The sequence below is a fragment of the Vidua chalybeata genome, chromosome 7 (assembly GCF_026979565.1).
Source record: "Vidua chalybeata isolate OUT-0048 chromosome 7, bVidCha1 merged haplotype, whole genome shotgun sequence".
Classification (NCBI taxonomy): Eukaryota; Metazoa; Chordata; class Aves; order Passeriformes; family Viduidae; genus Vidua; species Vidua chalybeata.
The window spans coordinates 31960501-31977097 of record NC_071536.1 but is presented as its reverse complement, the minus strand read 5'-3'; the positions used below and the strand labels follow the sequence as shown (position 1 = coordinate 31977097).

The window sequence follows — 16597 nt, the reverse complement described above, 5'->3', positions numbered from 1 at the left end:
TGCTGCTCGCTCTGCTTACTTTGTAAGTGAAATCCAGAGATGAAAAAGAAGAATCTAATATGTTTTTCTGACAAGGGTAATGTTAAATCATGAACAATTTGGGATGTTTCTGTAAACTTTTGTGATATGTTGCATTCCTTTGTTTTCCTTCAATTTTGGCCAGCTCGTTCTGAACAAAAGCTGTTAGCTAAACAAAAATATATTATTATTACACTTACCGATGTGCTGTCTAAAGCAAAGCTATATTTTAGTCTCTCCTTCCACTGGGAGAAAAGAAAGCAAGAGAAAACAGCTGAATACATAGATAAAAGCAAGGAAGGTAAAGCAGAAGTCATATTTGTAGCCTTATACTCAAAGATAATTTCAATTGCATATAATTTTAGTTGCATTTAATTTTTTTTTTTATATTGTAACTTGTTTGTTCAGTTATGATTTGGTTTGTGTTTTTTTCAGGCCTGGGTTATTGTGTTTAATTAGATTCCCATTAGGAAATAAAGAAAAATATTTTCTTTTAAGTTGCATATGGAAAAAAAAGTATTCAGATGACAGAGATATCTCTGGTTACTCCTATACTGAGAGTCCTGCAGGACACACTTACTTCACCTTAGACTTAACATATATGTCTTTTACACATCTCAGGTTTTGCTGAATGAAATTGGTTATAAAGCATATCTGAAGATACTGCGAATTTTCAAAGGGTATATTTAGGAAAAAGAGAAAGGGTGGGGGAGAAAGAGGAACAAGGTGACACTGGAAAACAAATTTAAACTTGTTGGAATGTTAAGTCTGTAGTGCTTGGAGCAATTTCTGCCTTTTTTCAGTTTATGCAGTCAGACTGAGCTATTTGTGCATAGCTTGAGGCTGCTTTTTTAATGAAAGTACAAATAAACCCTCATCTACAGCTTTTATCTTCATCAACAGTCTAGAAATTCTTATTTTATAGCGCTCAGAGTGAATAGTGTTGAGCACTAGGAGGTCTGCACTGGAAACAGTGCTGAAAACACATCATCTAAGAATGCATCAAGACTGTAGAATGGTCTTGCAAGGAAAAGCGTTTACAATTTATAAATACACTGTTGTGGTTTGACTGCAGCTGGCAACCAAGCCCCACACCCCACTCCAGCAGGATGTGGAGAAGAAAATTGGGAGGGTAAAAGTGAGACAGCTCGTATATCTGCATGAAAAATCACACTGAATATCATTCTCCTATTACCTTACCTAGATATATGAAGAAGGAACATCTTCTTAGAAAGGTTCTTTTCTCCTGCTGGTAACTTTGCTAATCAAAGTTCATTTTGAGAAGGAACCAGGAACACAGGAGCTCCCTGCCACTGCTCATGGGTTGAGAAAATAATAGTTTAGTGATGGAAATGTTAAAACAACAACAAATTGTAATGGAAAGGAAAATAACAAAGAGAAATAAACCCCAAGAAAGAGAAGTGATGCAAATGTAAACAACTGCTCACTCCCCACTGCCTGATGTCCAGCAGTCCCTGAGCAGTGGGCCCTGGCCAGCGTTCCCCCTCTGTATTGCTGAGCAGGATGCCATATGCTCTGGGACATCCCTTGGGTCACTTGGGGTCAGCTGTCCCTGCTGTGTCCCCTCCCAGCTCCCTGTGCTCCCCCAGCCCCTCGCTGATGGGCTGAGGAGCACAAAAGCCCTTGGGTCCATGTAGGCACTGCTCAGCAGTAATGAAATATCTTGGTGTTGTCAACACTGTTTGCAGCACAAATCCAAAACACATAGCTGTGAGAGAAAAGAGCTGTACCCCAGCCAAAAGCAGTGCAAACGTGAACAATTCTGTGTATGGATCTGGAAACTGCAGTTTGGGTTTGGAGGGAGAGTCTTGGTTGTAGAAAGAGTGCTAGAGTGTGGTGTAGTGTACTCAGATCACCACATTCAGTCACTGAAATCTAAGATAACTGTTCAGTAAATATCGTATTTAGAGGGTCCTGTGGAAGCACACCACAGAAAGCACTAAAGTGTTTTGAGGTATTGAGTTTTCAGCATAGTTTGGGTTCCACATAGGCTGGATTCTTGGATGCCTGTTACCACTGCCTCTCTAAAGAACAATTAATAGCTACATTGTGAATATTTTTTATTTTTTCCCCTCAGTTAAGTGGTTATGAGCAATCATAAGCACTGTTTAATTGTATGTCCTACATTTATTTTATTCTTGGTCGATCGATGTGTGATTAAAATGTGGTTTTGCAAAATTGCAGGCATGACTCTCAGAAGAATTTGAATTTGATGCCATTGTAAAGTCTTTGTCTCTAATAAATTTCAGCGTTGAAGAATTAAAAGGAATTCAGAAAAGATGATCCCACTCAGGCATCACAATCTGACACCCAAAATTGAAATAGAGATCTTTTGTATCTGAGGGATCCTTACTGCATTGCATGTGAAAAACTTCACTTCTCTGAAGGACCTGTGCTTATCACATGAAAATGATCTTTAGCTTCTACAAGCAAAGATGTTATTTCTAATTATTATCACATATCACTTTCAAGACAAGCAATTCCTGTCATCCAACACTCACTGGGAAAATCAGCATTTCAAAGATGTTTAACTTTTTTAATTCTTGTTTGGTTCAATCAGATTTTTGTCACATGTGCTTGTGAAAGAGTCTTGTTTATAATCAGTGCTCCAGATCCCAGATCCAGTTATATCAGTATTAGATTATGCTGTCTTGTATTATTATAGCCACTTGTCCAGTGCCTAATCATAGTTTTCACTGTAAAAAAGAAATTCTAGAATAATCTTTGCTAGCTACTTATTTTTTTCTTTGTATCTTCTGATGTTTACTCTTCTTGGTTTGAAGTTTTTTAGCTGCAAATTGAAATATTTTTAAGTGAGCTCTCTTTTTTTTTCCTCTCCTTTTCCATGTGTGTAGTGTTATTCCTAGAAAGCATCTTAGAAAGAAGAAAGGGCTGATGGTACTACCAATAAAACATCTAAAGTAACATAATTTCTGAAATAATAGTTAAGACATAGCTGGCTAAGTATCCCTCTGACACTTCTCTCTTCCTCGAAAAGGTGACAGTTCTCAGAGGAAAGACATCCCAGTGACTGATTGTTAGGGTTAGCAGCCTTTTGCCTTTCTTGGGATGAAGAAAGAGGTAATTTCTGAAATAGGCAGTTTGTTCTCTTATCTTTTGAAAGCTTCTCTATGATCTTTTCTATCACTGTAGTTACTCCCTGTTTATCAACAGTGAAAACACTTTCTTGTTCAATATTCTGAAAGGTAGATGGAAGAGAGACGAGAGAAAATTGGCTTTACATTCCACAGATTCCAGTAAATTATCATTTGCAATTTCAGGCAGATTTCCTGCTGTCTTAATTTCTTTTTCTTACTTTATTTATTAGTGGAAAGAGGGAATATTATACTGCTCTTCCCTAGTTCAGCTAACTGAAATCCAGCTTTCTGATACATCTCAGTCAGAGCACTGCATTGTACAGCTTCATAGATCAATGTCTTTAGTGATTTATATCCTTCCATTGATCCTGGGGAGCTTGCCATTCCTGGGCTGCAGGGGCTGTTTCCATCCCTTGTTTTCCATTGGCCACGGGGCCCATGGTGTTTCAGCAGAGGGTTCATCGTCACTGGACTGCTTGTTTCATTTATGGAGCAAACTGAATGCTTAGAAATAATGGTCAGGGCAGGATGTCATTTATGATTTGCAAAATACTCTTGGTTTCAGAAGAGCAATGACAGTTTAAACCAGCCTGAGAAGCTTACACAATGTGGAACTCGATTGTAAGTTTCTCATTAATTTCTGTAGGAAAGGGTCTACAGCGAGCAGCGTAATCCTAGTTTCAGTAAGATTTGAATTTTTAATATTTTTATTTTCTCTTTGTTGACACAGAGCATTAGAGAAATAGATGAGCTTTTACTGCAGAATTCTCATCAGGCTATTGTGTTTGCATCCTCTCATGGTACAGGCATGTGTCTTAAACTCATTGGTCTGGGGAGACCCTGAGTGGAGTTACTGTTTTTCTTTTCTTTCCTTTTTTTTTTTTTTTTTTTTTTTTTTTAATAGCTGTTTTACTTCCAGAACACCATTTCCAACTGTTACCTTTTCCCAGAAATTAAACTGCACTGATCAGCAGGACAGCACTTACTCTGCCTTTGCTGGACTTTGCACCTGGGGAGGATTTTGTTATTTGGTTGGAACACAGCCTGCCTGTGACTCTGCAATATGTGAGGCAGGAACAGAGACTGCTCAGGAGTGGCAAAAGATGCTCTTTCTTTGAGATAACACAAGAAGTGTAGGACTTCAAGGAAAGAAGGAGTAAGATGCTTTACTCCGTTGTTTGCTGCCTTCAGCATGCTCCCTCCAGAGCCCTCTGCAGGATTTGTCCAACATCCCACAGGAGATGCACATTTCCTCTGGCAGATCTCTGCCCTTTCCTTCCTGCCTTTGATATTAACAGATTTTGCACACTCAAGAGGCTTCTGTCATTCCAAAAGCCTTTGTCACCTCCCTCTTTAGGGATTTGACTTCTAGCACAAAGGATGCTTTACAAATCCCTGTTTGCTTTCTGGAGTGTGGATTTTCCACTCTGCCCTCACTGGACATCACCCAGGTGGAACTGGTGAATGTGATGGGGCAGTGCCCTCAGCCCATGCTATGTCTAAGCACAGTTTCTAAGGTTAGAAGTGTTTTCCTCTGTTCTGCACCTTTTCCATGGCTGAAATGCTGAAACTCATTTATTATTGCTCAGTAGTAAACTGCTTTTGGAGCTGTGTGAGCTGTACTTCAACACTGGGAGGGATAACAGCAGTAAGTGTCATGAGGTATTCAAATTTACATCAGAGTGAAACAGGATGTGTGTTCTGATTATGCCACTAGTGTGCAAAGTTCATCTAATTTTGTAATTAGAAGATGAACAGGTTACTTTTTTATGTGGCTAAGATTTACTCTGCATTGCTCCACTTTCTGTAATGAAATGTCATAACCTGTGCTTTCTTCTACTTGTCCTTTGAAATTGCTGCCCTGAGTTTGTGCAGGAAAGGTGACCCTGTGCATGTGTTTATGTTTTCTTCTATTGTTAGCCACATCCAATTCATGTCACATCCCCTCCTAAAAACAATAGTTTGTATTTGAATTGCATCAGAGATATACCTTTGTCATTTCTTTCCCCTGAGTTCATTGTTTTATCTCAATGCACTCCTTAGGGCAACTTGAAGCAAAAATGGTTTAATGGCTCTTTTTCAGATACTTGATTGTTGCATCAGTGAGTAGCAAGCACGAAAAAACAAAGCCCAAGTACTATATTTATGTTTCCTTTGTGATCAGGGTAGCAGTAATGTTGGAAACTTGATGGAATAGCTCTTTGACATCTGTGTTTTGGGGCTCAGAATAAGTTCTTTGCTTCGTGGTTTGTGTAAGGGTGTTCAGTAATTAAGTCCATATTATATAAAACTAATTCTTGATTAAATTTTTATCACAGTAATGGTCAATTTCTAAGCTAGTTAATATTTTAAAAAGAAATTGTTGTGAATGTGATCCAGATTGCTGATTTTTAATTGTTACCTATATTGGGTTTAGTAAAGATAATGCCTTGCTATTAACTCTCAAATACTTGTATTTGCACATTATTCAAGCAGGATCAGTTCTTCATGATGATGCACACTTTTATGGTTAGACAGAGTGCATGTTGTGTAGTAGTTGTGGGGAAAGCATCTCAATTCTGGGGTGACTCAAAGATCTTGAATGTCTGAGCTTTTGTACATAGTTATCAGAAAGGCACACGAAGACTAGGTGCTCATTGAAGGAATTCTCTAGATTTGTTTTGACACCCAGTATTTAATGTTGATTTACCTCACATTTTCCATTCTCAAGCTGCTTGTGAGTTGTCAGACTGGCTCTGCTCATGCAGTTAGAGAAGGTGGTTTGCAAGGTGGAGCCAGTCCCTCCTGTGTTGTGCTCTGATGATGGTTCACCCTCGACATCTGTGGAGTTCTCTTTCTTCCCCTTGTGATTGCCTTGTCATTTTGGGCAATGTTTTGCATTGCCTGCTTGTAGTCTTGGTATTTTCTTTTTCTGTCTCACTCTGTCTGTGGACAGAGAGCTTGGACAGATAATTATTGGAGTTAGCAGGATTCACTGTTCAATCCTATGATTTCTACAGAGCTCTGGTAAAACTCAGCAGCCTCTCAGCAGCTGCAGCTGGTAACAACTCAGGCTGACTAGGAATAGACTGGGGCACTTATGAAAGTTTTGCTGTCAGTCTCACTCTCTCCAGTTATATGCTAGAGCAGATCTTAAATCAGTATTCATCTGGTAGCAGCTTGATTCTCAGCCCAATATTTAATAATTCAAATATTAGCTCTAGATGACGAAGGGTGAAAGGCATGAAGTGTGAACATATGTTAGCTTTTCCTCAATAAACTGCTTTATCTCTCAGTGGCAAAATGCTGCCACTGAAAGCTGGTATGTTCAGTGTTCATTGCAACTTCTAAAGAAGAAAATGGAAGTTATTAAAGAAATGACGAGTTCTGAGTTTTGAAAATCTGAAGTAGCAGTTAAGTTGTGCATACACTTGCAGAATTCGCCTAGCATGTGTCACAGAGCCTTCATGACTCCACTTATTTAGTACTTTAATCATGTCACTAGCAACTTCCTCTGTCTTTTTTTCTTTCATATACAAGGGAGAATTGGAGATATTTGCATAGTTAACTTCATTTGCACCTGTGAGTAATGACATTTTAAAAAAATCATTTCAGGAAAAGCTGTCAGAAGACAGCAGGAGATGTAAAGAAGGCATGGAAAAAATTCGCACACCGGCAGATGAAGATTCAAGAAGTGAAAGCAGCAGCACTGAGGAGGAAAAGGAAAAAACAAAATTGCTCTTGGAGCGTTTGAAAGCTCTGGAGGTAAGAAGCAGAAGACTTTCACACATAAAAGACCACCCTCCCCCCTGGTTCATTCATTTATGGGCACGCTATAGTATTAATCTAATCTTTCACAGTTCACCTGATTTCATGTTATGGGGTGTTTTTTTCACAATTCATTTACCAAGGGTGAACAAGAGGCTTAGAACCACTAAAAGGATCCCTCTCTAATGCTGAGCATCACATATCTTTAAAAGGAACTTAATACATTATTTTAATTCCTTTGAGGCCATTTAATAAGAAAAATTGCTTTTACTCGTTTTGTTTCAATTATTAATATTGCAAGACTAATATAGGTGGTTTAACAACTGTCATAAAACTAGTTTTGCTCCAGTGTAGTTTATTGCTCAATTTTTAATTGCTGGACTGCTTGCCTGGGAGAGCTCAGGCCTTTTTACTGCCAGGCTGTGGAAAATCTATTTCCTTGTAGACCTCACGGAGAACTGCACACTCCACATTTTGAGTGCATTTCTGGAAAATTAGGATCTGCAAAATAGTGCACCTTGTGGTAGCTTCTAACTAGAGGAGAAGTTTCAGTTTTCTAAGGCAGCCATGGACAAGGTGGAGGTAAAACTTTAACCACAATATACATGAACTTGTTTTGTGCTCCTTGATAGAAGCATGGGCTTCAATGTCTATGGAAAAATGAGGCTGCATACTTTAGTCTAATTTTTAACTGCTGCAAAGTTGTAATTTTCACTTTTGTAGTGTGTCCTCCCTTCTCTTCTGTTCAAGCATCTATGTAGCATTATAGGTATGGGTAAATGATTGCCTGAGAATGATATGAGTGACATTTTGCCTGTGTAGGGTATTGGTAGATAATAGATTTATCATTAGCCCTATACATTTTTCTTTAAGTGTGAAGGCCCTTTTACATGATAATTTTTGGGTTGAGTTGTACTATGATAGATTAAGACTCTGGATTTTTGTTCTTGAGGACTTTGTTAAAAGTAAAATATGAACAGTTATGATCAGTCCTGTTTGCATCTAAATACAGGATCTGAAATCTCAAAGGTGTGGGCAGCTTCTGCAGTTTTATTCTAAAGGCTTAGACTGTTTGTAAAATAAACATATGTAATATGAAATAAATCTAATTTTGCCCTGGGGACTAAAAAACACATGCTACTAAGTGTTTAAGACAGGAAAATTCCAAAAAAAAGTGTGCAGTTTAATACAGTCTTGCTTTATCTGTTGATGGAGAATGACTGTAAGTTCCTTGTGGTCTTTTATTTCCAAAATATGCATGATTTCTGTTTGCTTTGCCTCATTCTTAATCAGTCTGCATGACATTTGCAGTTCCTTATGTCTTCAGTTGGTAGGGAGGTGTTCAATAATGTCACAGCCTTTATCACTTGTGGCAAATTGCCCAGATACAGAAAGGAGCACCAAGGACAGGCAGGATGTGGTTCAGGAAGGCAGTGGAGACTTCTCCTCACTGGTGGCAGTGCTGTGCAGTGCCTTGCTCTAAACCACGTTAGAGAATGCCAGTACTTCCAGGATTAATCTACATAAGGAGTGTAAGGAGCTATCAAAGGAGAAAGATGAGCTCCAGGACCAACATTAATTGTGGTCCAATGTAATCAAAACAAAGTGTTGTTAACCGTGTGTTGTTTAACATTATGTATTTTTGCTGCATTTTTCTCTTGAAGAGTATAAATTGTAGTGTCAAAGACTGTAGGGTTTATTAATTAAGAGACTTTTTTAAAGTTATATGCAATTAGCTGTTCTAATTCTTTACTATTTTCAGACTAATTATTCTAAATATTTTATTAGTCAATCTAGAAAGGAACAAAAAACTACTGTTTGTTAGTTTTTTGTGCTGTGAGTGTCAGGATCTTTAATCTTCCTTTACATGATTAGATGTTACTGAATTAATGGAATCAGAAAGGCTAATAAAGTGCTTACTAGAATTGGTCCTCCATCTGTGCCCTCTAGAATCAGAACACTGCCTATAAACAGAAGCTGTTAAAAGTAATAGTCAGAGTGTGTGACCTAATCCATTAATGCCTATTAATATAATGTCATTAATATCATCACTGGTAAGAAAGATTTTGATATCTCTTCCTATTTGTTTGTTACTCAACTGTAGTACATGACAAGCTGCTCTGTTAGGGCATTGTAGAATTATTTCATCCTCTTCCTCCTCAGCTGTGTTCACTGGCCTGTTGCTTGGGTGAGCTTCTCTTAAAGTCTCTACAAAGGCAAATATATTAGAAATTTACATTTATACACATGTGTATAAATGTATTTGACAGTGCACACCTAAGGAAAAGCCTGCACAAATGGTGTGGAGTTCTTATTCTATAGAAGTTTAGATCCAGCAGGTATTTTTTGTTCTGGTTAGCACCTTCTCTTGGCTGCTCATACAAAAAGTTGGGTAAGCCTGGGCTAATTTTCCAGTGAATGAAGTACCAAAAGAGAAAGGCTATCCACCAGCTGAGGGATAAATGGGTAGCTCCTCCAGATTCATGTACAGTATAACAGATTACTTAGCTCCTTATGTTTGGAATGTTTGTATGGGAAAATCATTCCTGTTCCATACATAGAGCAAATTGTTTCTGCCCTTCCTGGGCTACTGACATTGTAGATGTGAGGTACATGGTGGTTTCTGTGAATGGGAAAAAGCCTGTAGTCATTCTGGTCAGTTGGATCTGGAGCAGGAAATCTTAAGAATAAGAAAAGGGACAAGGCTTCATTTTCACAGGCAACTTTCTTTAAGTAGCTTCCTTATCATGGGAGTTGTATTTAAAATATCTTCTTTTTTTTTTTTTTTTTTTTCTGTCAATTGTATTGCCGAATAAATTTCAGTAATACTTTTTATGTTTTATTAACTACTGTTTATCCTAGACATTTTCTCACTGAACAGTACAAATCAGTATAATAAAGTATCTTTGTAGTCAGCCCAAGTGAAAGCTATCACATACTTTGATAAGAGATATCTGCACATATTCTCCCAGTGCTCCATTTGCCTATATTTTTTTACATCCTTTATCATTTACAGCAAATTCTATTTCCACTTTACTGATTGATAAATACCATACATTTCTAATCGAATGGAACAGATGACAAATAAAAAATGATTCACACCATCTTGTGTCCCATTTTACATAGTTGAAATTAATTGTGATTTCCTGGATATCAAAATTCCTTTATGCCTTCGGCATTTTTAGTTGGCTGTTCTTGAAATGCCATTTAATTTACTTCAGTAGTTATGATCAAATGCCTTCTAGTTCTTACAAAGAAAAAAAAAAACATTCTCTGATATCTTCTCTGTGTATTTGGAGTGCTGCAAAAATGAAATATTAATGAAATATGGTGAATAACATATGAACTCTGTGGTGGAATTTCTTTTTTTTTTAAATTTTTCTTTCATCACCAGAAGAATTGCATTTTTTTAAATTGTAGCCAGAAATATACAAAAAGTATAATTTATTCTGGACATGCATCAACCCCCATACAGCAATTCCAGATTTTTTCTCCATTTTCACAATTACAGTAAAACAATAATATTATATTTCCAAAGTCACATACATACAAGTTAGAGATTTTTCACAAAGCCTTAATTTGCTCTCCTGGGTATGTTAGGTGTTCTATGGAATTTCATTTCAAGATTGTCCACTATTTCTTTTTTCTAGCAATAACAATTTACACATTTGCAGTCCACAGAGGGGAAGCTTTAAGAATATTCTATATTAGACAAACAGTGTCTGTAGAGGCCTGAAGAGTGTCCCAAAGCTTTGTTACCCAGTATGGAGCTATGGGTTCTCTGCCCCAGTTTAGCCTCAAATGACTGAAATGCAAGCACCAAGCACCTGCATAATTGCAAGTGATTTAAACTGATATACAGCATTAATGTCAGTCTTAATCTAAACATGTCTGTAAAAGCTATAGTTACTTTGATTTTAAAAATTTAATCAGTGATAAATACTGTGTCAGCTTTGAAGGCTTATTAAAGTCTGTCATTTGCACAGACATTTATGCAGGGAGGATAATTCAGTATGAATTAACTGTGTCTGACTCTGTGAAATGTTCCAGCTCTTTTGGATGTCCTTTGCAACTGCAGTAGTGCAGCTTGCTTAGAAAGTATTTGCTTTTGGCTGCTCATGAAGTGACTGGGACAGAGCACAGCTAACACCTTGTTAAAACCACAGTATTTGCATTTCAAAATTAAATAAACATGGGCAACAAAGAGGAGGATCCCCTGGTTTGCCAAGTGTCTCCTTCCCCATCTGCAATGGGCACAAGATCTTTTGGCCTCCGAAATACTGATTGAGGGCTGCTCCCAACCTTGCATTTTTCAGCAAACCACTGGGGTAACATTAGATTGTAACCTTGAAGTTATTGAATGAAAAGCCTAATTCATGTGTGAAAATCTCATTGCTCGCGGGTGAGTGAGACTCAATGAAAGTTTCAGTAAACTAAGCTGCAGTAGAAGCAATATCTGCTGGGGTAGAATCATGAAACACTCTAATTTTAATTTAAAAATTTTGCCCTCTTACTCTTTGCAGTTCATTACAGAAAGATGTGTTTTGTTTTAATGAATTGAGCTTTGGGAGAAAACTCACTCAGGATAATAAGCTAAGTGTTCAAATATATTAGAGGAGTAATTTCCCTTTTATCATCACCATTAAACAAATGAGGAAGTATGTCAAGTATTTCCGATATTATGTTTTTACTACTCTGCAGAGGAAGAAAGACATGATAGCAGTGAACTATGAACTACAAAATAGAAATATGAGAAGGGTACATAATTCCTCCGGGTGGATTGAGAGGATAACTTTGAATGGGATGCTGATGGCTTTTATTTTGCTCTTTATTTTCTCTTTTTTGATTTTATTTGAATGATTTTCCATGTACTGCAAGATAAAATGGTAAGAAAAAGAATAATTATTTTCTCTTCCATGGAAAGAAACACACCATATGCAGAGGCGAAGAGCCCGAGTTTCTGAAAATATCTGTGAGGAAAGACTTCTTGTTTGTTGAAAGTCAGCTGATTCACTGGTATATAGGAAATGTGAATCACTTGACTTAGATACATAGAAAAATCATGAAACTTTTAAATATTTTGTAGCAACATTCTAAAAATTTTGTAGCAACCAGTCTTGTTCCAGCTCATGTGTTTAATCTGATTCAGCCAGAAGCCTCTTTTTAGCCCGATGCCTTGGCCATCCACACAACTAGATCCATCATGCCAATTTGTCACAGAAGACCAACCTACTTAATTCTAATTATTGGATGATTTTACTTTTAAATCTTTTCAGTAGGAGACTTTTAGAAATAATTCTGAACTGTGCCTAAGAACTCTTTTGTTTTTTATAGCAAGGAATCAGACAATGAGGCAGGGAAAGTCTTATTTCCAGCCTTACACGGTGGCTGATAATGAATCAGCACAGAATTCACAGAATTGCATCACTGGTCTCAAAACCAGCCCAGTTTATTCCAGCTCTTTCCAGATAACAGTATTGGCAAACTGTTTCAGCTTTCCAATAACTGAGTAAATTTTAAATTAAAACCAAACAAGTTCCATCAAGCTGAATGTTTTCTATAACCTGTTGGTGCTTGAGCTCATCTACTGTAAGTCCTCAGTGGTTCAGCTGGTCTTTGGGAAGCAAATCTCATGGCTGTTACCTGTTTCTCCTTGCCTTTGTGCCCTGGGGAGCTTTCCTCCTGCGGTCTGTCCTCCCCTGCTCTGGCTGAAGTCCTCAAAAGCTCATCCTTCCCAGCTGTTTGTACCCCTCCTTTCCAGTTCACATCTTCCACCGTGGCTTTTCCAGCCATCCCACCAGGGTGTGAGGCTCCATGGCTGGCACAGGGTTATCTGTTGGGATGCTACTGGAAATAATATCCTCATATGGATGAGGACTAATAGAAACCTCTCCTGGGCAGACAGTTCAATTCAGTTCAAATGTGGTGAGTATTTAAGAGAAGAGGATGTATTTCCTGCAGACGTGTAAAATATTTATCTTTCTATTTTTCTCTCTCCTTTTATTTTTTTTTCCCCTAAGCCAGTTGAAATTCATGGCAATTTCTCTTTTGGCATAGAAAAATCAAGCTGATCTAGTAGGGATATGAATTTACAGCAGGGGTGTTGAAAATAGCTCAGCCCACTGGATGTAAGAAGAGCTGTTCAGATTTACTCTGTCATTGCTGTAACCATTTCCTGCCATCATTAGAGACAGATTTCTGATCCACTGTTCACCAAACAGTTCCATCTCCTGAAATGGGAGAGTGCCTTGGTGAAAATAACTGTACATTAAGTCATTCTCTCCATGGTCCAAGAGAAGGCCGTGCTTATCTGCATTTTTCTCACTATTCAGTTCAACAAAAGCTTAAAATGCTTTCTAAAATCAACCTTGGTGCCTCCTGGGAATTTTAGTCTGAGTTACAAACAGTATTGTTTTCTTTTCTGATTGAATCTAAGGGAAAATAAAAGAATATGAAATTGCATCTCCTATGCATGACACACCATGGCAGTGGTTCAGAAGTTAAATGTTTTGGGTCACACATGCAGAGCTTCTGAGGGTTTAGCACATGTTGAAAAGGTAAAAGCTTCCAGATCAGCTCTCTGTTTTGTACTCTCACATACCCACAAAGCAGTAATGTATTGAAATAAGCTAATTCAACCAAGTGCTCAACAGAGTATGCTTCAACTCTTATTCCTGTTCTGTTGTGTCTTAGACCAGCATTTAATTGTTTTAAGCTTGTCATTGTGTCATACCCCATCAACTACTTGTGAATTTTGCTGTGTATCAGAATTTTTCTCCTTTAGCCTGCTCATGCAGTAAACAGGTTTTAATGAGAGTTACTTTCCAGCTTCAATGCTCATCACACACATCAGTGTATCCCAGTGAGGTACAAGGCACATAGGAAAGGAGTGAGTAACTTGTGCTGTTCCTGATTTCTTCCTTCTCAAGGCAGAACAATATAAAATGCTCTTTTCCAGGACAGTGAATCCAACATCTTGCAGGGTGGAGAAAATGCAATATATGCGTATGTTTTATATGCAATTTTTTTACTTTACATTAATATTTTAGCCAGGGTGCTGTTTAGCATATCCTTTAGTTCACCTACAGTGGTGATTTTTTTCTTAAGTTTTGGTGCATACAGTTATAGGTATAGTATAGAATCCTCAGGACAATATATTGAGTTCTGGAAATTTTATTGAAACAAATGAGATCATAGATAAGCATTTAATGTTCATTTTACCACAGCCAAATGAAATTACATATATTTTCTGTAAAAATCAGGTAATAAATAAAGTGTTTCCTCGGATTTTCCAAGTTCCAGTCCAGTGTCTCTCTCTTACAGCTGTGTACCACAGAGAAAGCTCTGTGGTACTTCACTGGCTGACATAGCAACAGTCTTTATATAGTTCAGAGTATTGAATATGGCCACAAGAATAATGATTTGGTGCCAGAAGGTCTGAGGAATAGGTGTAGTCAGTGAAGAAAAGGTAAGTCACAGAAGTCAAGGAAAATCATCTCGGTTTTATTAAACCTGTCAGATTTTCCCTATTGTAATGAATGTTAACTGTATTCTGCACACAGTCCTTGCTAGGTAGCAGTGAAGGAATCTTCTATTTCTGTCTGCCTTTTATAATCTAATGATAGTTTTTCAGTACCCTTCTTTCCAAGTGTGGTGCCTTCTTGCAGATAATCAGCAGTTAATGTAACTTACCTTTTTCAGCAATCAGGCATGTGGTACAAGTGAGAATCCACTCTCCCCGTGGAATGGAATGAGATTTCCCAACGCTCTGTTATAGATCTAGGTGGCTGTGTTTATCCCCACACATCCATCATTTCAGAGAGTGAGACTCAGTAATTTTTTTAAATAGTTTGTCTCAGCTGTGCACTCTGGGCCTGGCTCTCCACAAGCCCTTTCTGTGAGCCTGCTCATTACTCACAGTGGCACTTGTTTCAGAGGAAAGCTTCTATGTGACAGAGATTTGTAGAATCACACCCTGTATTTTTAATTTACATACTAATGCATGCAATTTGGCTGACAGTGATGACAGTTCTACAGTTCATAAACTAAATAAATAAGTTGCAGTTCATTTCAAACTAACATTATTTTAAAAATCCCAGTATTCTGTGGACATTCTCCACTGGCTGCATAGGAAATCCCAATTAATTTACCTCAGCTGTTTGAGCTGATTCCCTTACAACTCCTTACTTAGAACATAGTAAAATAATGTATCTTAATTTCTCCTTACTAACATTGAAAATGCTTAAACATTATTGACGTCTCGTGGTGATGCACTTTCTCTTAATTTGATAGTGATTTCTTTTTTGTTCATCTTGCAGAAATAAAGCATTGGAGATTATAGAAGGGATTCTGGGCAGGTATATTTGCACTCATACACTGGAATAAGGGGCACTGTGCTGAATTCTAGCCTGTAAGGGTTGTCTCCTGTGTTGGGAAATGCTTAACTGCACATGTGAAATCTGTATGATTAACATACTCTTGAAATTCAATATTCACTGGCTTTATTATGCAGCTAATTTGATCGTCCACAGCAGAAAATACCCAAACGATTATTTTTAAGCCTGCTTAATCTGTCATGGTGACAAGCACAGATTTTAAGATTAGTTATAAATATACAGAGAGGGTAGATAAATCAAATGTGGAATAGTCTGACATTGGTCCATTATGCATGAAACAGATTTTTGCTGATGGTTCTGTAGATACATGATTATCACTAAGTAACTGTTAAATTTCAGTATATAGTCAAAAAAGCTACACATGGATGCATTACAGCCTCATGTGCATGGATGTGGATAGCTACATGCACATTTTAGTGTCTGTTTCAGAAGCTATTAAATGTCAAGGAGAGTTTTGTTTATTCATAAGGACAATCTTTTTTTTTTTTCCTGTTTGTTTTTGGTTTTTATGATATGTTTTCACATATTGCCCACCCCTCCCAGTTAAGTTGTCTTTCCCCATATGGGGGTCAGATCCTCCAGTTTTTTCACCTTAGGCTGAGCACCATTCCTCTGCTTCCCAGATGGGAGAAACAGGTCTGTGCCCCTTAGGGATGTGCAGTTCTCACCTTCTCACACAGAAGGGAAGGTGCTCTTCCCTTCCTGACCTCTGGGCCCGTGTTTCCTGTGCAGGTGGAGTTGTGGTCACCTTGCCTGGCAGGGCTCCCCAGCTCCATCTGAGATCTACAGGCACATAATGCCATCTAGAGGGCAGAGCTTCTTCCCTTCCCGCAGGAATACCTGGGATCCCTGCTGGCCTTCCATCATGTGTGGTGACAGTGCTCTTCATCTTTGTGATTCATGGGTTTTCCTATTCCTCTTCTGGGTATTGTGTACTCAGACAAGGCTAAGACTCGGAAATTATTTAGGAGAAGTGCTCAATTGGTGATTACAGCTGTTAATAAGCCTGCAGGTTTCTTTCTTGTCTTCAGTCAAATGATCTGTTCCTCCAGAAAAACCCTTCTGATTTTAAGTGTTCTGGGTCTTAACGCTTAAGTTCTTCAGGAGAAAGTTATTTTAAATAGAGGAAGCAAGTAATACCTGTATTTTTCATTCAGCTTTTCATTAAACTCTAGGAAATACTTACACATTGGCTACTTTGCTAGACAAAATCCTCTGCAAAGTTATTGCAGCAACAGTTTCAGATCAGCTGAGAAATGGGTGTGAGGGTCATGCATTATGTGAGACTGTGGTGTGTTTAAACAGAAGTTAAAGTAT

At 37.9% G+C, this 16597-nt stretch overlaps 1 protein-coding gene across 1 annotated transcript in view; it reads left to right on the top strand.

Annotated features, from left to right (window-relative positions):
- The window catches only part of NCKAP5 (NCK associated protein 5), a 354946-nt gene that overhangs the window by 232008 nt on the left and 106341 nt on the right, over window positions 1-16597 (top strand). The window contains exon 7 of the mRNA XM_053948355.1: window positions 6732-6881. Within this exon, the coding sequence (XP_053804330.1) occupies window positions 6732-6881 (150 nt within the window). The remainder of the gene's footprint in view (window positions 1-6731; window positions 6882-16597) is intronic.